At 37.2% G+C, this 26,626-nt stretch overlaps 1 protein-coding gene across 4 annotated transcripts in view; it reads left to right on the top strand.

Annotated features, from left to right (window-relative positions):
* Positions 1 to 26,626, top strand: part of MINDY4 (MINDY lysine 48 deubiquitinase 4) — an 85,062-nt gene that overhangs the window by 31,770 nt on the left and 26,666 nt on the right. For 3 of the 4 annotated variants that reach the window (XM_052807902.1, XM_052807912.1, XM_052807922.1), the window contains exons 10-14: positions 3,192 to 3,293; positions 4,285 to 4,348; positions 5,716 to 5,781; positions 6,045 to 6,112; positions 25,631 to 25,694. In XM_052807902.1, coding sequence (XP_052663862.1) covers positions 3,192 to 3,293; positions 4,285 to 4,348; positions 5,716 to 5,781; positions 6,045 to 6,112; positions 25,631 to 25,694 — 364 coding nt within the window. The remainder of the gene's footprint in view (positions 1 to 3,191; positions 3,294 to 4,284; positions 4,349 to 5,715; positions 5,782 to 6,044; positions 6,113 to 25,630; positions 25,695 to 26,626) is intronic. The other variant, XM_052807931.1, reaches the window with a different exon arrangement.

Raw genomic sequence — 26,626 nt, forward strand, 5'->3', positions numbered from 1 at the left:
TGTAATGTCAAGTTAATTCTGCAATGTTATGCAGTTTAGTTTTTTTCTTCTTCTGTTCAGTTCTTTCAGTACATCACATCTGTCTGTAATTCCTATCAAGAGCCTGCTGTTCAGAGCACACTTTTTAAAAGTGCAAAAATTAGCTAGCAAAACTTTATTATTCTAATTTAGATTATAATGAAAGTAGACTTTTCAAGGCAGAATGAAGCTCTTGTCCACATAAAGAGAAAACTCAGAAACTTGCATGCAAGAAAATCAGTACATATTTAGATTTTATGACCAGGAATCTCCACAGAATTCACCGAAGAATTATTTCTGGTTGTGAAAGCCAAGAATTTGTTTCAGCTTTGAGGACAGCCTTTGATCATCTGCTCCTTGGTCCCTTTGAGTCTCAGGTCATCCTTAGTAAAAATAGAGCTGTTAACCTTTTCCTCTTTCAACGTGGTTCAGTGATTGTAAATATCATAAAATTATGTGGCACCCAAATAAGTAGATTAAGGCCAGATTGTTTAAACTATAAGTAAGTGTCCCCACTCATGCCAGCTACAAATTATCCTGTTTACTTGGCAACATTTGCCTGTCCTATTTTTCCCCTCCTATTATCCACATGGTTTTAAAATTGTTTTTACATATTTTGTATATGAAAAATGATGCTGAAGTATGCAGAAATTCTCTGTAGGATTTCAGGTTAGCAGGTGAGCTCTTTGTCTTTATGCACAGAAATGCTAAAAGCCTCCAGGCTCCTGAAAATGAATAGCAAGATGGACTGTTTTATTCATGAGATAAACATATTTTTCTTATGATGTGTTTGCCATAGGCAGAAACTCTTAGGCAGAAAGAGAGGGAAGTCTCAGAGCTTGAAATGAGAGGATTAATATTCCTTTCTAATTCTAACCTGAATTTTCAAATTACTAACCACTTCACAGTAAGTGTTTGACTTCAGGCTTCTTCGACATTCAAGAAATAATTATCATGTCTCCTTCTTGCTCTGCTACCTCTCTCAGACACGTAAATTAGTTGCTATGCTTCCCATAAATTTCTGAGTGTCTCTATTAGAACACAGGCAGAGATAAGAGAAAGTTGTGATTATATTTTTTTTACTTGAAAACTCTCACCAATTATTTCCCATATCTCACATCCTTCAGAGGGAGAAACATTCTCCAAATGAACATTATATTCAAGGTAGACATTGAACTTGAAAGTCTGTTTAATTTTTTGATGTTTGCTGTTTCTTGTTTAGTCTTTTGAATTATTAGATCTTTTACTGAAATGCTGGGAACAGGTTCTGACATCATCTCCCATGCTGGTAACACTCTTAAGACTGATAATATCTGAATTTCAAAGACTGCCATTCTTGAAGCCACTAGAGAAAATTCCAATGCTGTGCTTCCCAGGGGCATGGATCTGTTGTCCACTTCTTCAGGCTCATGGATGTTGGGTTTTATTTTTAAATCTGCCAGTTTTCCATTGTGTGACTTTTGGCCTCCTGGTCCTTTATTTCTCCATTCACATCTTGGAAATTAGAATAACAGGAGGTATTAGAAGACTTCACAAAACACAGCTTGTAGGAAATGTGTTGACAGCGTTGCTTACATACAGATCAATAGACTACTGTAAGCATCTTGTAGTTTTGCACATCATTGTGTTATTTCCAAGCCAAGCATCTAAGTGAAGATATTTCCGAAACAGTGGGGCTTCACAGACCAATACTAGGTCAGTCACCATAATGTTTTAGGTCACCACTTTGGGGCATACCTTATTAAAAAAATGCAAGCATACTGTTTATTGCAGATAGTACTTTAGATGAAGTTTAGTAGTAAGTAAGAGCATTATGTTGTTGACAAGAGTTAAGAAATAAGAACTTAAGAAAGAAATTAAATATGAAGGCCTTTATAAACTAAAAACCATATTTAATATATAAAACAATCCTGTTATAGAATATTAAAACAATTTTATTACAGATTTAAAGATGAATTAGCTTCTCTTGTCCATTATTTGGCAATACAGTATTGTTCCCTAAAGTACATTTACCTGTTTTTTTGTCCAACCAATTATAAATATGTAATCTGAAAGAGCATCCACTATTTTTTTTAGAAGATTAGTTTCCAGGGTATGATTATAGATCTGTGTATAATCAGTTCCTGTTGTTGACCATAACTTATTTAGTCTTCTCTTGATTTTGGTCCATTGGTCTTAATAATAGTTTTGTTTTAATCATTCCTTATAAATCAGACACCATTTTTAGTATTGATCTCCTAGAAATAGAGATTGTGCATTTTATCTCTTAGGTTCACCTGTATTACAAGGGTATTGTTGTAGAATATATAGACATAAGCTAGCAAGCTTACAATTGCTTAGCTTAAGTACCTGTAACAGCAGTCTAACCATCATTATGAGCAACATAAGTTCATCCAGATCACCCAAATGCAACACACTGGTGTTAACACTTGACCTAGGTGAATTAACTTCCCTCAAATTTCTATTTTGCTTCTGACTTCAGACGAGTTTGCTACTCGCCCAGTTTGTTTTACTAGCAATCTAAAGAGGTAGTTGTTCTAGATACAGCTCTATTCACTGGATCTGATTACCTTCAGCAAGATCTAAGGTACCTTCTTGAATGCCTAAAATGAGATTTAAGGTGGTTCACCTCAAAGAATGGTTCCAGAAAGTCCATATTCCAGTGGTAACTTCAGTTGCATCTCCCTCCTTAGAGCTCTTTATGTGCTGAACAGCAGCATCACATCCTCCTATCACCTGTTCAGTCCAGTGCTGAGAAGTCTTCATACTGCATGCACAGTAAGTGCTCTCATGGCATTTCATTCAGATGCTTAATCCTCAGAGAAAAGTCAGATTCAACTGTACCTTTACACCTGGTACATCTTCTCAGTAAAAATACTAGCTTCCTGTTCAGCTCACAGGATTTTTTTGAGTTGGCCATCCAAGTTGTCTCTTTTCTTGACTACAGAAGGAACTGAGATACCTAAATGATTATTTTCTAAGGGAACTTGCCGCAGCCTCATTATTAGGCATTGCAACACCTAAATAGTCTCAGAAAATTGCTTTTGTTCTTTTAGCTGCAAACCTGCTATGAATCTATGTATACTGTAATTGGGGCAGTTTGCCCTCTAATGAGTAAGCTTCCCAGTACACATTTTGGTACTTGTCTGTTTCTTCCATTTCCTGGACTGCAGTTGTCTTCAGCCCTCAGAAGTACACAGGACCAAATGCCTCACCATGGCTATTGCAGACATATTGTGGCGTGCAGGAGGCAATGAAAAAGCAATTGTGGCACTGTAAGTAGGAGAAGTGGTTTTAGTTATTGTACAATGCTCTTATACTTGTGTCTGTTATGTATGTACATAGTTTACAAAATGGAAGTTTTGTAGCATGTATGTATGCAGTCTAAAATGGCTTAGGGAGAAATGCAAAATGTCATTTCTGCTGTCCCAGTAGCTTGGACAAAATAGTCAAATTCTTTGAAATTGCTGTGAAAGATCCTGTGGATTTCATTGAGGCTAGGATTCCTCCAAAACCATTATCAAGAGTTATTTTTCCAGACGCAGCATTTTACTCCAACAATTTTGTATTGCAGGATATTCTATTATGGCTGGGATTAATTTCCTTTTGCTGTAGCTTCCTACTAGTTACTTAGTTTATGCTATGCAATTAAGCTGCTTGTACACAAGACATCTAACTTTTAGATTTGCTTTGGCTGTACTGGATCCAACATGATATTTTACGTGAGCCAGGTTTTGTGAGAATAGGTCATTTCTTTTATTAGATCAACTAAGATAGCTGAAAAATAACAGAGAAGCTTTTGGGCACAGAAGTCCTTCTTCAAACCTGAAATAGAAGCAGAAAATTCAAAGACATTTCAAATGATATTTTGCATATTTTACATCTATAAAATGCTTCCTATGTGATGATATTGTACATATGTTCTTCTTGTTTTAATGTCATTGCTTTAATATTCTTTTCCAATAAAAACTGTCATTAACATCTTAAACCTATATTTATCCTCTTTCTGTATAGAGAAACTTGTAATTGATATTAAATATACTGAGAGAACACAGCATAGCTAAAGTATATGTTTCAGTGATAAAAGTTTGTTTAATATGTAATATGAACTTATTATGCAAGAGGTCCCTTTTTTAAAAAGTGGTTAAAAATAATAATACAAAATCTTTGGCTCATCATTCAGTTAATATAACATCTTGATTTCTCTTTAATGCCATTTTGTTCCTTCTAACATGAGCTTTGGTTTTGTCTGAATATCCTCTTCAGGCCATCAGGAAGACAGCAGTTCACTCCCATAGGAAAATACAAGGCAGATGGAATCTTAGAAACTGTAAGGCTCTGTGTAACTCACAGTGACACTCTCCATATATCCTCTTTCTAGCTTTTCTTATTTTAGTACAATGAATCTGATTTCCATTGCTCTCTTAGTGTTTTAAAATCTTTTATGTCAAATTAGTTAGTTGTGATCCAAAAACCAATAGGAAGTAACAAAATCCTGTAGTCTGGCTGGCTGGCTCTGAGTCGTCCCAGTGTCTGTGGGCAATTGGGCTCTCTGAAGTCCTTTTTGTTCCATCTACTTTTCAAGCTTATAAACTGTGCCTACTTTTATTGATATGTAGTAAAACTGAACATGGATCCTTTCAAGTTGACCAGCATGGCTGTGAGCATCAAAAGGCAGTATTTTCTTCTTGTCTTACACAGAATTCTTTGCCTTTTTTTTTCCTCCAGAAGATCTAAATGGCAAAATACTTTCCAGTTATGCCTTTATTTCCATCTGAAGCTCTCAGATGGCTTTGCAAACAGTGATGCCATAAGCCAGGCTTTAGTGGTTTAAGGAAATATTACTGGCCTCCTAAATGGAGGAATGGATGTGCCAACAACTTTTCAGAACCAGACAGTTTTGGAACAACTGAAAGTGAAAACCTGTATAAATAGGGTGAATGCAGCAGAAAACCTTGGCTATAATATGCTTTTCCAAGAGACAAGATAATTAACACATTAACATAATTCTCAGCTGCTGGCTATTTCGGAGTGCAACTAGCACCATTATGCTGCCTCTAAGTACTGCTTATCAAAGGTCATGTGGATATAGCCACAGTGAAAATGTGATGGAAAGGAATATAATCCAGACTGCTTCATCTTTCCTCACACAGTATCTGCAAGACCATCATTTCTGTCAAAATCTGAAGATGGAAAAATAGACAAAGAATGTTGAAATAAGGGCCTGGATCTGTGAACTCTCCTGAACTTCATGTTAAATAGGAGTATTCATGGGAGTATTCTCTGATTATGATAAGAAGTGCTCTGATATGTGCCTGCTATAGATGGCTCACCACATAGGTACAAACTCCTAAGCTACTTGCCCATTCTATGTCTTCTAAAGCTGCAGTATTCCTATGTTTGTTCTAGGAATCGTTTTTCATTGCAAAAACAATGCTTAAAGTTGAATCAAACTGTTCAACAAATTTAAAAACAACAAGAAGCGGTATTTAAAAATTCAGAATATACGAAGTGCTGAGATACAGTATTATACCAGGTAGCAACAATAAGTGGTAGATTTCTTTAGATCTTTATTCCATTTTGTTTATTCAAATTTTTCAAGTTAGATTTAAAGTTTTGGCTACTTCAGCTTTCAGATTATAAAAATGAGTTGTTATTGTTTCAGTTACTTTTTTTTCTTTTTACATTTCTTCCCAGCTAATACTACATAGTGCCACAAGATACGAAGATCTGATTGTATTTCTTCAGCAAAATATTCATCAGGTACTGTGTATAGAGAAGATACTAAACCTGTTATAGTTCAGCTGCCAGTCTTTCTGTGTTTATCAGTCCCATATGATGTCTTCCGAACATCGTTTCAAACACTATATGGACATGTCTTGCATTTTAACAAACAGAGTAACAGATTCAGTTTTAGTATAAATGAGAGCAATTCTTTCAGCTTTTCAGTTCAATTTGTGTATCTTTAGGATTGGACAAAAAATGTACACAACAAACAAAATAAAAATAGTCCTTTTCTTTTTCAGTTTGAAATTGGTCCCTGTGGGTGCATCCTTCTGACTGTGTCTGTCATCTTATCAAGATCTATCAATCTGTGAGTATCTTTGTATCCCTGTTTCATAAACTGCAAAGCAAACAAGCTGTGCAAAATGAGGAAACAACCATGATGTACTTAACTCTCTGGCCTTTTTAATCTGTCTTGATGTTTACTCTGATAAATATAGGGAAGTTATGCAGATTTACTCACCTAATCTTGTCTTTTTTTGTTGTATACACATACACTTGTGTGTGTATATATATATATATGCTGTTAAAGTGGCAGTGATCAGTCCACTGTATCTGATATAAATGACTCCATCTAAACATTAGGCTTCATGTCAAAGGTAGTTGCCTATGCTCCCTCTCTTGACAACTGAAAGCAAGACTCATTTAGAGGGTTATTTGTTTCACATACTTTAGGTATCTGTCTTAGGTAGGGATGAATAACTTGCTTGTGATGCCCCAATCTCTCTCGTCAATGATAATGATAAAGAAAGGCTAGTATAAAATGGATTAGGCAGCTAATTTTTAGATGGTTATAAGTAAGGTATGGCAAATCTAGTCTCCGTTTATTAGTGTAATAAATATGCTGAGCTCTAACTAAGCAGTAGTCATTATAGCCTCTTTTAAAAACTCATTGAGGCTTGCCCAAGCACAGTTGCAGTTATTTGTGCTTTTATACAGATTAAATGTATTTCTGTGGTACTGTGAGTATCAGAGAGGGTCAGAATATAAAAGCTTTCTTCATTTTGTCAAATTCCACTTTTTAAAAAATGTCTTAGAGTTATCTGCAAGTGAAAAAACTGTTCCCTGACAACTTGGAATAACAACTGACATTAAGAGAGCAGCTTGTGCTTGAAAGCAGCATGGGTTTGATTTATGTAAGCTTTTATTTCTAACATCTCTGTATTGTCTTGAAAATAAATAGCAACTTAGTCCAAATTTGTGATACGCATTCAGTTGCTTACCTACTGAGATTCCTACAAGTGTTTACAGATTGGTTTTTTGGTTTTGTTGTCATTTCTTCATTTCTTTTGCTTACAGTAACACTAGAGGCTATTGGCTTAACTCCACTTCTGCACTCTAACACAAATGATGTGATAATTTTATAACATATGTCATTTATTCTTATTTTTCTGAGCTAGTTACAGCAGAGAGGTCCAGATTAGTAAAGGTATTTCATAGAATCATAGAATGGTTTGGTTTGGAAGAGACCTTGAAGATCATCTAGTTCCAACCCCCCTGCCATGGGCAAGGACACCTTCCACTAGACCAGGTTGCTCAAAGCCCCATCCAACCTGGCCTTGAACACTGCCAGGGATGGAGCAGCCACAACTTCTCTGGGCAACCTGGTCCAGTGCCTCACCACCTGCACAGTAAAGAATTTTCCTAATAGCTAAACTAAATATACCCTCTTTCTGTTTAAAACTGACACCCCTTGTCCTGTCACTACATGCCCTTGTAAAAAGTCCCTCTGGCTTTCTTGTAGGCCCCCTTTAGGTACTGGAAGGCTGCTCTAAGGTCTCCCCAGAGCCTTCTCCAGGCCGAACAACCCCAACTCTCTCAGCCTGTCTACATAGGAGAGGTGCTCCAGCCCTCTGATCATCCTCTGGACTCAATCCAACAGGTCCATGTCCTTCTTATGCTGGGGGCCCCAAGGCTGAATGCAGTACTCCAGGTGGGGTCTCATGAGAGTGGAGTAGAGGGGGAGAATCACCTCCCTCGACCTGCTGGTCACGCTTCTTTTGATGCAGCCCAGGATACGGTTGGCTTTCTGGGCTGCAAACACACATTGCTGGCTCATGCTGAACTTCTTGTCAGCCAACATCCCCAAGTCCTTCTCTGCAGGGCTGCTCTCAATGCACTCATTGCCCAGCCTGTATTTGTGCTTGGGATTGCCCAGACCCATGTGCAGGACCTTGCACTTGGCCTTGTTGAACTTCATGAGGTTCACACGGGCCCACCTCTCAAGCCTGTCCAGGTCCCTCTGGATGGCATCCCTTCCCTCCAGCATGTTAACTGCACAACGCAGCTTGGCGTCGTCAGCAACCTTGCTGAGGTTGCACTGAATCCCACTGTCCATGTCACTGACAAAGATGTTAAACAGCGCCGGTCCCAGTACTGACCCCTGAGGAATGCCCCTCATCACTGGTCTCCACTTGGATATCGAGCCATTGACCACAACTCTTTGAGTGCAACCACGCAGCCAATTCCTTATCCACCAAGTGGTCCATCCGTCAAATCCATGTCTCTCCAATTTAGAGACAAGGATATCGTGTGGGACAGTGTCAAAGGCTTTGCACAAGTCCAGGTAGGTGACATCCATTGCTCTTCTCTTATCCACCAACACTGTAACCCCATCATAAAAGGCCACTAAATTTGTCAGGCACAATTTGCCCTTAGTGAAGCCATGTTGGCTGTCACCAATCACCTCCTTATTTTCCATGGGCCTTAGCATAGTTTCCAGGAGGATCCGCTCCATGATCTTGCTGGGCACAGAGGTGAGACTGACTGGCCTGTCGTTCCCCGGTTCTTCCTTTTTTTCCTTTTTAAAAATGGGGGTTATGTTTCCCCTTTTCCAGTCAGTGCGAACTTCCCTGGACTGCCACAACTTCTCAAATATGATGGTAGTGGCTTAGCCACTTCATCCACCAGTTCCCTCAGGACCCGTGGATGCATCTTATCAGGTCCCATGCACTTGTGCACCTTCATGTTCCTTAGATGGTCTCAAACCTGATTTTCTCCTACAGTGGGCAGTTCTTCATTCTCCCAGTCCCTGGCTTTGCCTTCTGCGTCTGGGGTGGTGTGGCTGGAGCACTTGCTGGTGAAGACTGAGGAAAAAAAGTCATTGACTACCTCAGCCTTCTCCATGTCCCGCGTAACCAGGTCTGCTGTTTCCTTCCGGAGAGGGCCCACATTCTCCCCAGTCTTCCTTTTATCACCGACGTACCTATTGAAGCTTTTCTTGTTGCCCTTGATGTCCCTGGTCAGATTTAATTCTCTCAGGGCTTTAGCTTTCCTAACCTGATCCCTGGCTGCTCGGACAATTTCTCTGTGTTCCTCCCAGGCTACCCGTCCTTGCTTCCACCCTCTGCAGGCTGTCTTTTTGTGTTTGAGCAAGTGACAATATATTTGGCATTTGGTAGGATCACCAAAAGCAGCAATGGTCCTAATTGCTATTGATTGCATTGCTTCACTTGTTATAAAATGGTAAACATTCTTTAATAATATAACCAAAGAGCTTATTTTTCCCATCACCTCTAAATTCTTAACAGATGGATTATGACAAGGCCAATCAATCATCTGTGTTTGTATTTGGGGGAGCTAAGTGTTTGAAGTGAACATGAAAATTCCTTATGGTGCCTATTTGCATTTTTAGGTATCTAAATATTATTACAGTTCTGGTCCACAATGTCAGAATTGTTTATAAAATGTAGCTTTATTGTGAGGAAAATTCATGACTTTCTCACAGATCATAATTTTAAAGTACCATTACTCTTCTAACTTGGTACTGTGTAATACATTGCATTGGTACCTATCTTTTTGTTTATAAGAAACAGGAATTTTTCTGTGTCACTAGATACAGTGGAATGTGTTTTCAGACCTTTGCATAAATTTTTTTTTAAGTGCAAACTAAGTTTCGTTTATGTAATTTTCAGTAACAGATTTGAATGACTATGTCATAGTGCTTCTCTTAGGATATTACAATTATCAAGACAAATAACTCACTGCTCATATCATCAAGAAATATGTACCATTTAGTGAGTGTTACAAGCATTGTAAGTAATTATTTACATAACTGACATAGTTCTGGGTGAATAGTTGAAGACAAATAAGAGTTGTTTTAGGTAATGGAATTTTCATACAGTAATAAATCTCCCTAGGATTATTTTTGTCCCAGTTTTTTAACACAAAATCAGTGGGGGGGTTTGTTAAAAAAAAAAAAAACAAACCCCCATGGAAGTTTCAGTTGTCCTGATTTTTGTGTGCATATTCTATTGAAAAAGCTAGATAGATTTTTTAATTTTAGTTGAGAAGTTGACATATTTTACGTTCTCAAATCATGTTGAAATGCTTCTGTTTGGGTCAGTTCTTCACCATGTGCCCACAATGCTGACCCTCTGGGGACCCTTGTTAAATATCTCTTCTATAAATAATTGGCATTTCTCGTAAGCAAGTTGAAGACTAAGGATGGAATAATCTTGAACCATGGTTATCATAAAACGACATTGTCTAAGATGCAGAGGTATGTCCAGTGAAACCAAACCAAAGCATTTACATTTGGTTCAACAAAAAAAAGACTGGCATTTTGGTTAATGAATATTGAAATGTTTCTTTCAATCAAAAATATTATTTCAGATGTTTTCTGTTCCATGAAAAGTTCCAGTGTTTACTGAAGCTTTCACTTCAGGATGTAATTAGAAGAAAATAATAATACCTTATTTTATATGGTGGGGAAGCATTAATTATAAGTTAAAAGGAAGAGCACTGAATGTGGAGTAAATGGTGAGGTTGATTAACTGAAGGATAAGTACCACTGTACCAAGACCTGTGCAGTTCAACCCATCCAGCACTGATCTAGAAGGGGTGCAGGATAATGAGACCACAAAGCTTACAGACTTCCTCAGAGCAGTCACACCTGTGGACAAATGCTTCCCATGTCTGTAAGATGGAAGATGGCATGCAGTTGTGACCATGCCACATAACTTAGGAATGATAGCTGCAGTAGTTGGTGCGGTTCAGAATGATCAAGACCTGTTAGCACCTTCTTAAATCTGTGACTAAGTTCTAGCAGTTCAGAAGGATCTCATAGTGCCAACACAGGAGTATTTTCATCTAGGGTTAGCCTTCTAAAAATTACGCCAAGTCTCAGTCCTCCCAGCTCCCTCTGTAATCAGTGAAAAGAGAGAAGCTTCTCTAAGAGAGAGTCATCCCATCCGAAAATAAGTGCCAAGAAAGGTGAGGAGAATTGCTGTGGGCAGCATCTATCTTTTTTCTTTGATTTTGAAGGAGAACTACTAGCTAAGACTCCTATTTCTTAGATTTTTGCTATTTTGAGGGTAATGATCTATTTTACTTTATTTACTTTCTATGGAAATATTTGCATCTAGGCTTCTTTTACGCTCAGCAAAGAGAAAAAGATCATGATTCATTTGACTTATTTTGAATGTCTAGCTTAGAATGAGATAAATCATCTCCTGAAATGCTTACTTACCTCCCCTATATAAAAAGAAAATCTCAATTACCTAACCATATAGAGGCTTTACACTGTAAACATCAAGCGGTGAAATGAATTCTGTCTTATAGTAACTGCTCAATAAAATGGGAGATGAAATTCAGTGCAAAGCATTATACATGATGAAAAAAGATTCTCAACTATACTTACCTAGTGATGGGCTTTAAATAGGCTATTATAAAAAAGGAGAGAAATGCTGGCACCACTACTAGTAATTTAATTATCTGAACATATCAGTTCAAAAAAGAAATAATGTGTTGGTACTTAAGTTGATAAGAAGTGAGAACAGAATAAAAACATGGTAATGTCTTTGCATAGATACATGATCTTCTCATGTCTCTGTCTTGCATGTAGTCTTGTCTCCCCCGGTCAGAAAAGACATACAGTGGAAGACAAAAACCAAAGTTTCCCTTTAGTGTGGACTAGCTTCTGTGTGAGGACAGATGAAATCTTTCCTCTTTAGCATTGAAGAAGAATAACTTGGATGTGATAAATATTTAGACTTCCATGATAAGGTTGAATAAAGAGTGATTATACATTATTTCTCAGAGTCCAAAAACTTAGGGGATGTCATGGAAATGCTCAGGCTTCGATTTTAAAACAAACCACAGTACTTTTTTTCCACAGCATAAGTAACTGTCAGTACTGGGAGATGAGGAGGCCAAAAATATGAAGAGGTTCAAATAAATTTAGACAAATTACTGGAACGTGCATGCTTTGGTATCTTTAAACTCACCTGTCTAGATGTAATCTCCATGTACCCTGTTTTTGTGTTCTGCCTTGATGTTTGCTATTGCTGCTGCTGACTGGATGCTGGGATAGGCTGACTTTTGGTCTGGCTCCATAATTTTTACATTGTTACTGATTTTTCATGTAAAGGGAAATTCCAGATTTCAGCTAGGTCTATCAGGGAGTTGTTCTAAATCACTGACAATCTAAGTATTTTTATTTAATGGGGACGCATGCCAGGAAATGCAGGGGTTTGCACCGCTTTGTAGATTTTGGTAATGAGTTTATCATACTCCATGCACTAATGATCATCACTGGTAGGACTGATAACAAATGGCCAAAAAGGAGTGAGAATTCCTGAGGAAGTTGCTGAGAACGTGTTGTTGTTTCTGGTACAGGAAGGAATGCTAGTCACTAACAATTGTAACCTCTTTTTTTTTTTTACAACCAGTGAAAAATTAAAAAATAGTGGGCGTATTGTACTAGCTCAAGGGACCAATCTTCCTGAATGTGCAAAATGTGTACTGAAATCTTCATGTTGTTAAGAGCTACAAGATATTTTCCATGTACCTGGGAGAGACTGAGCTTAAAGGTGGGCTGCAAGCCCCCATGTGGGCCTCACCGTTGCATCCAAGAATGGCACATTGCATGCAGGAAAGATGAATACTGAGGAGTGGTTTACACTGACCCAGTAATGGCAGCTTCAGTAAACTCCACAGTCTTACTGAAGTTACAGCATGTACTGGAACTGCAGCACAAGCTTTCTCTGCTAGATGCTGTCTCATCACCTCTAACACTTGGCACCTTCCTCACTGAGCTTACTCATGCAAAGCCATTGCTATATTGGGATGTGGCTGATTCTGATCCATTCATTGAAAAGCCTTCTTTAAATTTCAACTTCTTACCAACCAGTTGTACTGTCTGTTTTCATTGCTGTATTTTTCTTAATCAGTGCAATAACTTTATTGCATAAAACCATCATTACTAGAACCTATTAGCGCAAAGAACATATTGAATGAGAAAATTCCTTGGGTCAAATTCCTTTGTGGAAAAGCAGTGTACTGCTGATTTCAAGCTGCCTGGAGAAAATAAATAGAGCCTCATCTGACACAGAGACTCATTGTGTTACTCACAAATTTGCTGACCAATAGAATAAAACCACCAGTGTTTGCAATCTTTTTTATCAATTTAGGGATACGTTATCACTTACTGATAGCAGATCACAAATGTAATTCTACAGTCAGCATTGGTCATTTGGGTATCTTTTCAAATTTTTCTCTGAAGTGTTTGTGTGAGAATAAAGAAAACAATGTCTTTATCTGTGAAAAAAAAGGAGAGTGATTTTGCAAGTCAAGAGGAGGCTGTGTACTTCATTAAGGTTGGCCACTTATAAACCTAGGAAAATATGCATCAACACCTTTTTCCTTATTGTGATCCCACAACTCTAATAACTATCCTTCTGTAGTGTTTACTGCTCCAGAAATGTGTACAGTCCTGTTTCAAAATTATTTGTGCTGTTTCCATTTCTGAATTTGGGAGTTTTCATTGGGTGTTTTGTTTTTTTTTTTTTCAAAAGCCAATGTCTTTTTATTAAATGGAATAAAATATGTTTTGATTCCTTATCAGTCTAGGACTTCCCACATCAAATAAGTCTGCCCCTAGTTATTAGTAAATTATCTAGTTCTCTGAAATCTTCTATCAATTAACAATTTTTTACTAAGTGAATCATGGGATTAAAACCATGTTGTTCTGTGCCCTTGAGTACTTATTCTTCATTCCTGTGGTACCATTTTACTGAACCAGGGAAGTTAAATTTCCTTCATCTTTCATTCTAATCCATCCTTGAAATAAACACACACAAGCATTAAATCATGTTAGTAGCTGTCCGGTATACCTATTCCATCTCAAAAAATATCCTTCCCATAATAAATGAACCTGAGCTGCACTTGACATGTTGCAGGGGAGAGAAATTTTTACTTGTTTGAACTTCAAGTGAGAGGAAAGCCTGATCAGACAGGCTAAAGGAGCAGAGGCTACAATCCCTCTCTGGCTATTGAGAGCATGTAGCTTCAGCATTTACAGAACTATTATACCTTCCTGAACCAATAACTTGCTCATCTAAGGAATCTGATTTTTAAGTGTTCAGAAGATGTTGGATGCACTATGCATTGTTATCATTATTATGCCCTGTACTATGCTCAAGTATATCCATTTGTCAACTTGGTTTTACTTCTGTAATTATTTGTTGGGTTGCAAGCCATATTCCAAGAATCTTCCTGCTTTGGTCCATTGGCAAACTATTTTTATCAATTTTTAAAAAAATATAACATTTCTGTCTTTACTCATCTCCATAGGACAGCATTTCGCTATGAGACATACTGTTATATATGTACATTATATATTTATAGTACAGTAATACCTATGGGCTGTAATAAAGATCAGAAGCTCTCCTTGCCAAAGAGTCAGAAAGAGCAAAGCCACATCCAGAGTAACCTCAGCATGCCACTTACTACTCCCCAATCGCTCTGACCTTATATGCACTAACTTATAGGGCAAACAGATGTGTTCATCCTTGTTTCACACAGGAGAAAGTTATCTCAGATTTGCTGTAGGGTAAGAGCATGTGTATATGCAATTACTACAGGTCATGCTCTACCTGGCCTCAGGATCAGTTGTTTACCCATAGCCACACAATTCCTGCTTTATAGAATTTTCATAGAACAGGAGGGACATGTCACAAATAGGAAGCAGAAGCCTGTGGGAATTGATTTATCAAGGAGCTTCCAGATACATATGATTTGTTGGGCATGTGCTATAAGCATGTGAGCACATTGCTTTACTGTGGCCAGAACAAGGTGCCACAAATCAGGGAAGAAACTGTACATTGACTACTGAACTTTGGCATCTCTAGTCATGATGTTACCTGCCTTTCAGACATGATTTGCTGGTCCATTTTCATCTGGATTATTTCATATTGCTGCAAGGACAGAATAACCACTCTTAATTAACCATACACTTCATTATGATAAAGAATCTTAAATAATCTCAAATAACCATATTAAAATTATAAAATGTTAGTGCAATTAAAAAATATTGAAAGCCAAGCTCTGGGAAGAGTACCTTTACTCAATAAAACAAGTTTTTATTGAGATGTGTAACAGAAGATAATTGTCATTGTAGTAATCTGTATCAAGCCATTTTTTTCTGTATCCTTTTCTATATCCTTTCTGAATCCTTTTCTGTATCAATTATTGTGAAATAATCCTGATTCTGACATGTTACTTGACTTTTAAACTCTTTCAGTCACGTAGGCCATTGAAAAAGAAAGTGATGCTCTGTTGCATGAATTGTGGGTGGAACAATGGGTCCTCCACCCTCAATCCACTTTCCTTAACTGACACCTTTTCCTGTCTCAGAACCGATCTCTAATTTAGAGTTCCCCTAAAATGCACCTACTCTCCTCATGCTATTTGGCTGTTGAAGAAAGGCTTTCTGTAAAATGACCATTTGGCTTGTCCAATGGTAAAAGCAATTACAACTTCACATAAAAGATCCAAACACATGGGGCATACTCAGTTCTTGATGGAAATATGAGCTAGTTTTCTGGGAAAACTTTTTCAAAGGTAGTTCCCCCCCCCTTCTTGAGAACGCCTGGGAGACCAACAGCAAGGGGAAATTACGTGTGTGAGCAGTTTTCACTCAGTGTTTACAGTTATGTAATATAAATACATGTCATCATGTATTTTACGGCTTAGTCTTTTGGTGTTTGAAAAAGATAGGGAAGCAGCTATTTTTAAGGGGAAACAGCTGTCAATTACGTTACAGTGCTAAAAAACAAGCAGCTTGACCTAACTGAAAAATCCATATTTGAGAGTCTCAGACCTCTCCAAGATCCATTTGTGATTTCACAACATGGAGGAAGCATGAGATTAGATTTACCGAGAACAGTGGGAGGAGAGCAAATAGGAGAGTTTGTGTGGGATCCAGTCCTTGGTAGGGAGGAATTGAGTCCTTGTTTGTTTGGGTAAGTGAACTTCTATGCCTCCTGCTTGATAGGTTGCATGCAATACGTAATCTTCGGGATCTTCCTTGTCTTTGAGGCTCTGTTGTGTAAATTAGACAGAGGCCCTTTTAGCTGGAGTGTTCACTGGGCAAGAATTGCTTGCTACATTAATAAATATATTAATAAATGTAGAACCTTGATGAAGTACAGATTTCAGCTTCAGCTCCTAAGAGTCAATAAAGAAGGGAGTTTGCTTGAAAGAAGCTAATGTTTTCCCTTAAAAGAAAGACAAGAAGACAGGGATAATAAGTGAGACAGCCATAGCAATATTTGAAGGAGGATGTGAGACCAAGATTTGAAGCTATGAGATTTATATTTTTTCAAAAGTGGATATGCAGTGGAATATATTGAAGTATGAAATGTCACCTTATAACACATGAGAAAGAGGGGACCCAGGGACAAAGGAATAAAGCTAGAGATGATAGTAGAATGGGATTTTGAAGACAAGATACAGGAAAAGAGAGTAGGGTCTGACACAACACAAATATGTAGGCATTTGTCAAATAAGATCTGAAGATAAGGAACCTATATAGCGTGCTAGATAAGGAATGAGATCCAGGTGGAAAAATGACCACAAAGGCAAAGAAGAGGAAGAGTTGAATTAGGTTTGAAGAAATTTGCTGCACTGAAGAACAAGGAACAGATGTTAGTGGTAAAGGAAACCGAAAAAATGAAACTAAACTCAGCAAAAAAGGGAAGAATCAAGAAGACAAAGAGGTTGTTATATTGACTCTGTTTGACATCTTGCTAGGTAAGGGATTGGTATATTGGGAAACAATGCAAAAAATAATGGGAAAAAACCTGGGATTTGCACAAATAATGGAGAGAAACATGTAACACTTGTTTCCCTGTTAAGAAAATTCAGGAAGCCTGTCACCAGCATGGGTCCACAGAACAGAGAAGTGGACTATGTACTGGGTATATATATATACACTATATATATACACACTATATATATATATATACTGGGTATCCACACTTTTGGTGTGGATATACAACAGAAAGATTTCTTATGGCAACAGGGGAAAAAATCCAGATTGTTCCCCCAACACATCCAGTTCCTTCTAGAACAGATCAGGATAAATCATAAAGCTGAGGAACATTCCTGAAGAGAAGGAAGCTTATTAGCTCATTCTCTGGAGAATTTTCTGATCTCTAAAGAGTGCAAAGGAATGAAAAAAAGTGTAGTGAGCAACAAATAGCTCTAGCACTAGTGGTCTGAGTCTTGGTGTTGGAAATAATGTGATTCAGACAAGGTCAGACCTAGACCTTGAGTCACGGAAATTAAACAACAAGCAATTTCCGTATCTTATCAATAAAAAGATATCAGGAAAAGATGTGAAGTTTCTGCGTAGAGTGGATGTGGGTGATATTAGGAATAATGTAAAGAATGCTCCAGATCTAAATTAATATTCTGCCTTACATTTCAGTAAGGAGAACACCATGGTGCAAAGTCAGGATAGATAACTGGAATCCATGCATAGAAATTGAATTAATTTTGTGGGAGGTAGAACTGAACCTGAAAAAGTGATGGCCACACAACATGAAGGAAAAATTGAACCAAGTATCTTTTTGCCTATATCTCATTCCTAAACTTATGCAACACTTTCTGATCTCTCTCTTGCTTTTTCAGACTTTATGAATGGACTTGATCCTAAAATCTTACATGCTTTGTCATACTATACCTCTTGCCCCATTAAAACATACAGTAACATTGCATCTCTGGTGCAGTAAGTCTGGAGAATTGGATGCTCTCCATCTCCAAATACTGAAATAACTAATATCTAAAATCATAGATACAATGACAGTGATGCTTTATACCTTTTTACAATAGAGGTCACCATAACTGTGTAATAGCAAACAATGCTTACATTTAAGAAAGATAGAAAAGCAGACCAAGCAACTTAGCCTTTATCTCAGCAGGTTGAAATTCTGTAGGCAAAATTCTGAAAAGAGAGTCAGTAACTACAGAGATAATGGAAAATGGCAGGGAATGCAGTCTGATTTTATAGAAGATAAGTTATACAAAACTGAACTAATATTCTACTTTGATAAAAGAGCTGCTTTTTTGAAGTGGGAAATGAAATAGACGAATTCTATCTGAACTTCAGTAGAGCATGCAATTATAGTACCAAATGGAGAATTGTTAGTTAAACTGGAAAAAAAAAAATAGAATAAATTTAGTTAATGGAGAGGTAATAAGAGGGTTTTGTATTTGATATCATGCCAAATGAGAAGTCATTTGCTAATGTGAAAATAAGGGATCTTAAGAATTGTAAAGGTGATAAAGGAAAGGGACTCAGAAAAGGATTACCAGCGTGGGGAAGGTTACTGATAGAGTTCCGCAATGATCAGTCTGGGATTAAACTTAGTTTTTATTCCCTACAGTAATGTTGGAAAAAGGGAGTGGTGTGCTAATGAAATGTACTGATGACTTGAAAGTTGAAAGGCACTGTCAATACAGAGAACAAATTGTGTTGTGCACAAAGAGTTGGCTCAGCTTCATGATGAGGATAATAAAAAAAGAATTTATTTTAACTACAGAAACTACAAGGTCATGCAAACAGAGACTACTCACTACTGTACTGTGGGGGTTCATAAGTTGTGAACGGCAGGATGAGGGGTTGAGAAGAGTAGTGGAGTACATGGTGACTTTGAGCCAGCATTATAAAACAGCACTGTATCTGCTCTTAGGGTGTATCAGCATAAATAGTTTTAGGAGGTGAAGAAATATTAATAGATTGTGCAAGGCACTGATGTATCCTCATTGAAATCCCATGTCAGATTGGGTTCACCCATTAAAAATGGGAGAAGTGTAGGGAAAGGGAAGATCAGGGGAATGAGAAATCTGCCTTATAAAAGAAGAACAAACATTTTAATCTTTTCTAGCCTAAAAAACAGATTTTGAGAGGGGATGTAACTATTTTCTAAAAAATGGGAGGGCAGCAGTTGTAAGTAAACAAGAAGGACTGAGAAGAATTGTTGAATTTAAAGAACAATAATAGTACAAAATAAAAGTGTATCAGTAAACTTAGCCTGTGACTCAATAAACCTAGTCAAAGTGCGACTAGATTTCAGGTTCCTAAGCTACCACTGAGAAAAGTATGGAAAGCCAAGAAAGCAGCTAAGTGTTTTCTGTGAAAGAGAGTAACTGGGATGGCTGGATTTTACCTGCCAGATGCAGAGAACATCATCTTCCTTTTTTCCCCCTCTCTGCAATGCTGCTCTATCCCAGTATGTGATATGGCTGTAGTCCACACTGTGGCTAATATAAACACAGAGTATTGTTCTGAGAAGTATCTGAGATATGTGGATTTAATTGCCCCTCAGTTCCATAAGACTGTCCATATAGCATCAAAGGAAAGGTCCTATTAGCCTGTCTTTGATAGTGGAAAGCCGTGGCTGCTGAGGGAAACTGCATAAGAAATGGGGTGAATATAGAGCAATTATTCTGCTGGTATATTCTTTATGTTTCCGATAGTCAGTAATTCAGAGACTTCCTAAACTGGAAGTTGTATCCGGACCACTGAGTTTATTAGCCCTTGATGAACCTATCCTCCCTGAATTTTTCTAAAACCTTTTTGAACCCTTTAATTCTTTTGGCCTTTGCAACATCCTGTGGCAATGAGTTCCCCAATGTAGTTAGGTGCTTTCTGAAAGAGTTTTTCCTTTTGTTTGCTTGAACTGGTTGCCCAATAAGTCTACAGAGTGTTGCCTAGTCCATGTTATGAAACGTAGTGAGTAAATGTTCCTTAATAATCTCCTTACTATTGAGGAGTTTTTGAACTTCTGTTGCAGTCCATTGGTTGTGTCCTTTTGTAGTGAAAAGGTCCTAGGATCTATGAAGTCTCTTCTTACAGGAAAGCTGCTCCATATCTTGACAGTGGTTTCTTCTGACCATCTGAATTTCCTTTGATTCTACTATATCTAAATGCTTAAATTCTGTTACTGTTGAGCTAAAATTTATAACAAAGTGACTGTTTGAAACCGAGTGTTCATGCATTGTTTTTAATTCGCTTGTCCAATTGAGGAGTCTTTTTTAAAGGCTGGCTACAGGGTGTTGTCATTTCTATAGCAACCTTATTTCTCATCGTGTGATCTAAGAAAAATATAGTCAGCCTGTCTGCAGTGCTGACATATTTGTGAGTATGATTTATCTGCCCAGTCCCTGCTATAGAGCAGTTAGATGGCCATGCCTGAGCCATGGCAGGCTCCCTTTACTTTATGGTCATCAGATGGAGAAGATGCATTTTCCAGTAGAGTTTCTTCCTCTACTCTGCAAATGATCTAAGCAAGGACACATAAGCTACCTTCAGGACCTACCAGTTTCTTTCCATGTACAAAAATGTAAAGAAGCCCAGACTGATTAGCTGATGTTTATGTGTCCATCTTTAGATAGAAAAAATTAGTGATATGAAGCCCATCCCTAAGTGTTTGATTAGCTTTGTCATCTTCCCAATCTTGTTTTTTCCCTTTCCTTCAGGAAATCAATGCATTTCAGAAATGAACTCTTTTGATTTTAGGGGCATAAAGTATATTTATTAAAAAGACTCCAAAGATGTGAAAGAACAATTGTGATTCTACTACAAAATAGAGCAGTAACAAAAACACTCTCATATTTTTGCCAAATTTCAGCCAGTGTACTGTCATACTGTGTACTATTCAGCTGTTTGCTAAACATAAGATCAACATGGTTAAGCAGATCTGGGTTTAGTATCTTTGCTTAATGTGTGGCGCTCAGGAAGACATATTGCATTCAGTAAGAAGAAAGATAATTTATTTTTAAAAATGAAATAGGAGGTTGAATGTGCCAATAGATTAATCACTTTTCACATCAGATCTATCTCTCTGAAATATAAATACTTCCTACAGTATGTTAGCACCCTGTAGCAGCAGAGCTGATAAATTAAATGTGCATGATTACCTCAGTACATGTACATTTTAAGAACTTTGTGAAATTAGCAGGTACATTAAAAAAGTGATAAATAAAGAATCAAGCCACTTCCTTGCTTTCACTGGTTTGAATCCCCAACAGCAATCTTTTTTTTTTTTTTTCTTTTCAGAGGGGCTCTTCCCTTCTTTTTTGAACATTCATTTGAAAGCTTTGCAGTGTGCCAGTATAAAAAAAAAAATATTATGGAACATTTACACAATAAGCCAGTCACCCATCCTGTCATTTTCCACATCCCCATTGTAATTATTTGAAATCCTTATGCTTGAAGACGAGTTTTTCTCCCTCCCAACCCAAATTCTATTTTCGGAGTAGACTTGTAATTGTGTGTTTGTTAATATAGCTGTCTGTTGCCATGAACAAAGTGAGGTCACCAATTTTCTATTACAGCTTTGCCACAGAGTTAAGGACTGTAAAACAGCTAGCACTTACTTGAATGCACTATTTTTTGTTTTATATTGTTTTATTTTGTTCTGCTATCAATCCAAACAATATCTAGGGTAAATAACTGACATGAACTTTTGTATTTAATATTCAATGCTCAGATGTTCTCCATTTAAGGCTTGGCAAGAATTTTCCTGGAAGTAAATTGAGAATTAATGTGTATGAAGCATTTTTAAAATATCTTGATTATCTAACTCAGTGTTATTTGCTAAGAAAAAGTTAATCTGTTTACAGAGTATGTTATATTGTAGCATCCAGTGCTTAAAATATTTATATTTTGGATTTGTATTTATGCACTTTTAAAACTTTAGTAGAGTTCATACAGATCACTGTAAATTATTTTATCAATGCATCAGTACTAAGGTTTATACCGCCATTATGGTTTCTTCTAAATCTGGTATTTTTGTTCATCTGTCTTAAACTCTTAGAATATTTTTTTATAATTTGTATATCCCAGAATGGATGAATGAATTGAAAACATGAGGCAGATTCCTAATAAGAACTGTCATGGCTACCTTGAAGTCAGCAAGTTTTGTCAGTACGGCTGTGACAATTCAGAGCAGTCAAAGGTTTGGCTCAGAACATCTACAAATCTTCAGTACTTTACATCCTTAATAAACACATTATTTATAACTTGAAACTAACAGTTTCAACAAGGCTGGTTAACACAGAATCACCAACAGGAGAATGGAGAGAAAATGAGATTTATAATATGTAATGATATTTTTTGAAAGGCTATTTCAGGCATTCCTGCCCTAAAACCAGCAGCTTTAACAAACATGAAAAAATATGTATAATTCACACCAGATGCATTTTGCTGATTTCTGTCATGATGAGATTTCTCCAGTTGCTGTAAAGTAGATATTTGCTCTGAAGCCACTTTACACATCTTTTGGTTTTGCCACATAATGATGTTCATTTTATGCAATAATAATGTGAGAAAAAAATGTTTGGTTGCTTGCTGAATGAAAAGACAGTTAAGCCCCAGTATATAGGTACCTCACCCTGATCACCCTATTATGGGGGGGGGGGCAAAAAGATTTACATAGAAATATTTTTAAAAAGAACAGTACAAAATTCATTAACTATGTGGAGATGAGTTTTGACATGTTATTTAGGTTCTGTGAGCATATAAAAATACATCCATATTTTGTCAAGATATCAGAAAAGCAGGCCTAAGCAATTCCAGCACTGCTGAAAGGAGAATTCAGCAATTCAGGGGTCCCAGGACAAAACCAGAAACACAGCAAAAGTTGAAACTATGCCTTTACGCACATTAGGAAGTATGTTAATCTGACTCTATTTGCTGCTGTCTCTCGTCTCAGGAGGCTGCTTCTGCCTTAGAAGAAGCCACAGCTTCCCTCATTCCATAGGGTATTCACACTCTCTCCTCCCTGGTTTCAGTACAGATGTAAGCCACATTACTTTACACACAGTACAACTGAAAATAAAAATCAAGCTGGGAGATCTTACAGAGTGATCTGAAATTTAGCAGATCTCATTGTCAACTTTCTGATTATCTGTCAACTCAGGAAATGATTCCTGCTGAAGGTTGCACTTAAGTGTATTTGAACACATGCTTAATTTTAAATATTTGTCCAGGAGATTTTAAAAATCAGTATCTTGCTCTCTGCGTAGTTTTTTTCACAGACTTTACAGTATTACCAGGTGAGGCAAACACCCCCATTCTGCACCAGCAGTCAACATACTCCTAGCTCACTTTCCAGTTAAGTATTTAAGTACTACAATGACACTGGAAAATACTGATAATATTGCATGAGGAAAAAATATTTACCATTAACACTGTTCTCTTTGTCTTAGTTCTCTTAGTGTCTTTTTACTGACCTGTGATTCTGTCAAAGCAGCATGCAGAGCCCTGAGTTGTAAATTAAGAAGAAGGAATTCAGTAGGGCCAAGCCTTTAACTCATTGTCTGATGGTGACCGGGATTCTTAAAAGTCTCCTGGCTTAAAATTAATGGGGGTTTCTGTTTTAAAGTGATTTAAAAATTATAAATGGAAAATTCCATGAAAGGACAAAGTAGTATTAGTAGTAATGATTTATTCATTACATCTGTTTTGACATCTGATAGCCAAGACACCAGAATGAACAAATGCTTCAGATTTGCTTGTCATCAATGAATATCTTCACAGCCTGGCAGGAAACAAAACACATTGTTACCATTATCTGATACTTTTACAATGTATGAAGTGTACTTGCACTTAAAAGCTGACACCTTTTATTATAACACAATAAATACACCTGCACAGAAGCTGGTAAGTCTTTGGCAGGTATGAATAATAATCTTAAAACCATTTAGAATAGGTATAAATCTCATAGCTATATGCCTGATGTTTGTTTCCTCATTAGCAGAGATGATTTGAAAGGCAGATGTTCTTCTTCTTGAAAATCTGAGATACACCTCTAAACTCCCATATTGTTTGTACCTACAGATGAAATTAGAACTTCCTCCTATTGTCTTTGTCGTATGTCCCATCGTCCCTAACTGACGCATATTGTATAGTCTACTCATTTCAAACAAGGCTATGGCGTTTTCAAGATGAAACTGTTTCTAAAACTAAAAAATGGCCAAAATCCAAAGATTATTATCACCTCATCCATTCCTTGCAATGTTGCATGAGAGAGTTTTCCATATCACAGGCACATTTTCCGTGGTCTTTTCTTTGATTTTACACTAGCAAGAGATGTTATTATGGCACTTTGTTATGATTGAGACTAACTTGTAAATTATCTTTAAAATAAATTTTTAAAAAAGGGAATTGTGATTCAATGGCTATGACTTGATTTGAATGATTTTAAGTATCATTAGGGCTGGAAATCTTAGAAATTATATATTACATTCTGATTTTGGCATTCAAAAAAATCCCATGAGAAAATAATTATTTACAGTTTGGGTTGAAGACAGGGAACGTCCGAGCTTTTTACTTAAGAAATTAATTTTTTAACAGAGCACGTATAGCAACGTTGAAGGGAAATTTCTAGCTAGCTCTACTCCAACCACATCTATTCAACTCTTACTTTATCACAAACAAAATCTTTTGGGGTTTTTTAAATAATTGTGCTAATTGCCAGAAAACGAGTAATTGGGTGCATAGAAGATTTTACAAGTCAAATGAGAGTGAGAAGGCCAGGTGTATGTAGAATAACTAAGTTTTAATTGATGATCATTCAGGCATTCTCTTTACCTTTGTAACAATATCAAAATAAGTTAGTAGACAAAACAATTGAGATCGACATATTTTATACTGATGGGAAATAGCTTTTTTATGAACCATAGACTTAATCTGTGGAATTTATTGCCATAGCTGTCCCAGAATATAGTACACTGTTTTTTCTCAAAATTAGATTAGACATTTATTTATGTATAAAATAATGTTTGCAATTACATTTTATCTGCAGGATAAAAATGATCACAGTTACAATCTTATTTATTAGGTCATCAACCAATCACTAGTTCAGTAATTTCAGGAGTATGGGAGAGGGAATTTGGTTTGGGGAGATATTACGCCATAATTATCCATAGTGCAATTTCATGGACTTTTCTCTTTGATATCATAAAATAGAAGAAGGGTCATCTTCAGTTTGTGGGTGTATTCCAAGTACTGATGATAGGCATAACAAATACATGCATTTGTGAGAACATCTTATCTGAGTACTGGAATAGGTTGCCCAGGTAGGTTGTAGAGTCTACCTCATTAGAGATATTAAAAAACTTATCTAGACATGGTCCTGGGCAACTGGCTCTAGGTGGCCCTGCTTGAGTGGTGGGGTTGGACAAGGTGACCTCCAGAAGTCCCTTCCGACCTGAGCCAGTCTGTGATTCTCTAATTCTGTAAGACAAGTGGTCCACTAGTTCTAATTTCTAAAGTTCTAACTAGTGGTGACAATGGCTTCTTTTCTCCTATACAACTATTTTCTTTAGTCTAGCTCTAACAAACTTTTGCTTTCCACAGGTTTAGTTGATATGTACACTTTTTTTTTTTGCCATGCAAAAATGACCTTGAAAGAATTTAAAAATGTAGAGCTATATTTATGGTTGGGAAACAGTTTGGGTTTTTTTCGCCAAGATTTAGACATTAAGTCTAGTGAAAAAAAGCAATTGTATTTAAATATCATCCACTCCTTTTCAGGGTGCGCAATGATTTTGATGTACTTACAAACCGATTGATTGGCAGCCATGGCTATTGTACTCAGGTAAGTTAAGTGTGCAGTCTTGGGGATGTGATATGCCTCTGCATGCAGAGCTGTGAACTGAGTTCTGTGAAGAGATGGCATTTCTTATTTTAAGTTCCTTATGGTTTTCCTTTTTCCCCATAATGTCAAGCACCTTCATCCTTTATTCTTTTTTCCTTGTGTTTTGGCATATTGTTGTCTTTGCTTTCAGAGCCTCTGCTTTTTGGCCTATTTTTCTGCTCTGTGTGTGTCTGTACCTATGTGTGCATGTGCTCATACTCCTCTCATCTGCCTCTTTTGAACTCCTTAGTTGATTTTGGTGCTGAGATACTGCTGAGATAGATTGCAAGCTGAGTTTTCTCCATGCCATTTCAGAAAGGTGACTGAGGTTGCATGTGCAATTGTACAGCTCCTCTGTAAACAATCACTGCCCAGCTAACTGAGCTGACGCTGACTTAAGCTAACTGGTGCTTCAAACTGGAGACACTGATTTATTAAATACATGTCTAAAAGACATGTGGTGCTTGAAAATAAGCAGTCTGAATTGCTGTCTGACACTTAAGACCACAACTGTATGTAGTCTAAATTCCAGCTCATTTCCTGTACCAAATGTCTCCCACTGGCTGGCTCTAGGCCTGCAGAGGCATCCACTCAGTTGGAAACGCTTTGCCTTGGACATGTAGGTGGAGTGTAGATCCCAGAATCCTGGGACATGGATTCCCCCAAAGCTGGGATGTAGGCAGTTGTGTGGTCTGAATATGGTCCACAGCCATTAAATGTACTGCCATTTTGGCTGCAAAAGGCAAGCTTCATGTTATTCTCTGGTACTGTTGCTAGAAGACTTTTATGCTGTGGTTACATGGTGATTCCTCAGGAAGGTGGTGGAACATCACTGGTGGATTAGAACTCCTAAAAACATCAGTAAGAACTTATAAACTTTGGAGAGTCCTTCA

Source organism: Harpia harpyja, chromosome 1 (assembly GCF_026419915.1).
Source record: "Harpia harpyja isolate bHarHar1 chromosome 1, bHarHar1 primary haplotype, whole genome shotgun sequence".
Classification (NCBI taxonomy): domain Eukaryota; kingdom Metazoa; phylum Chordata; class Aves; order Accipitriformes; family Accipitridae; genus Harpia; species Harpia harpyja.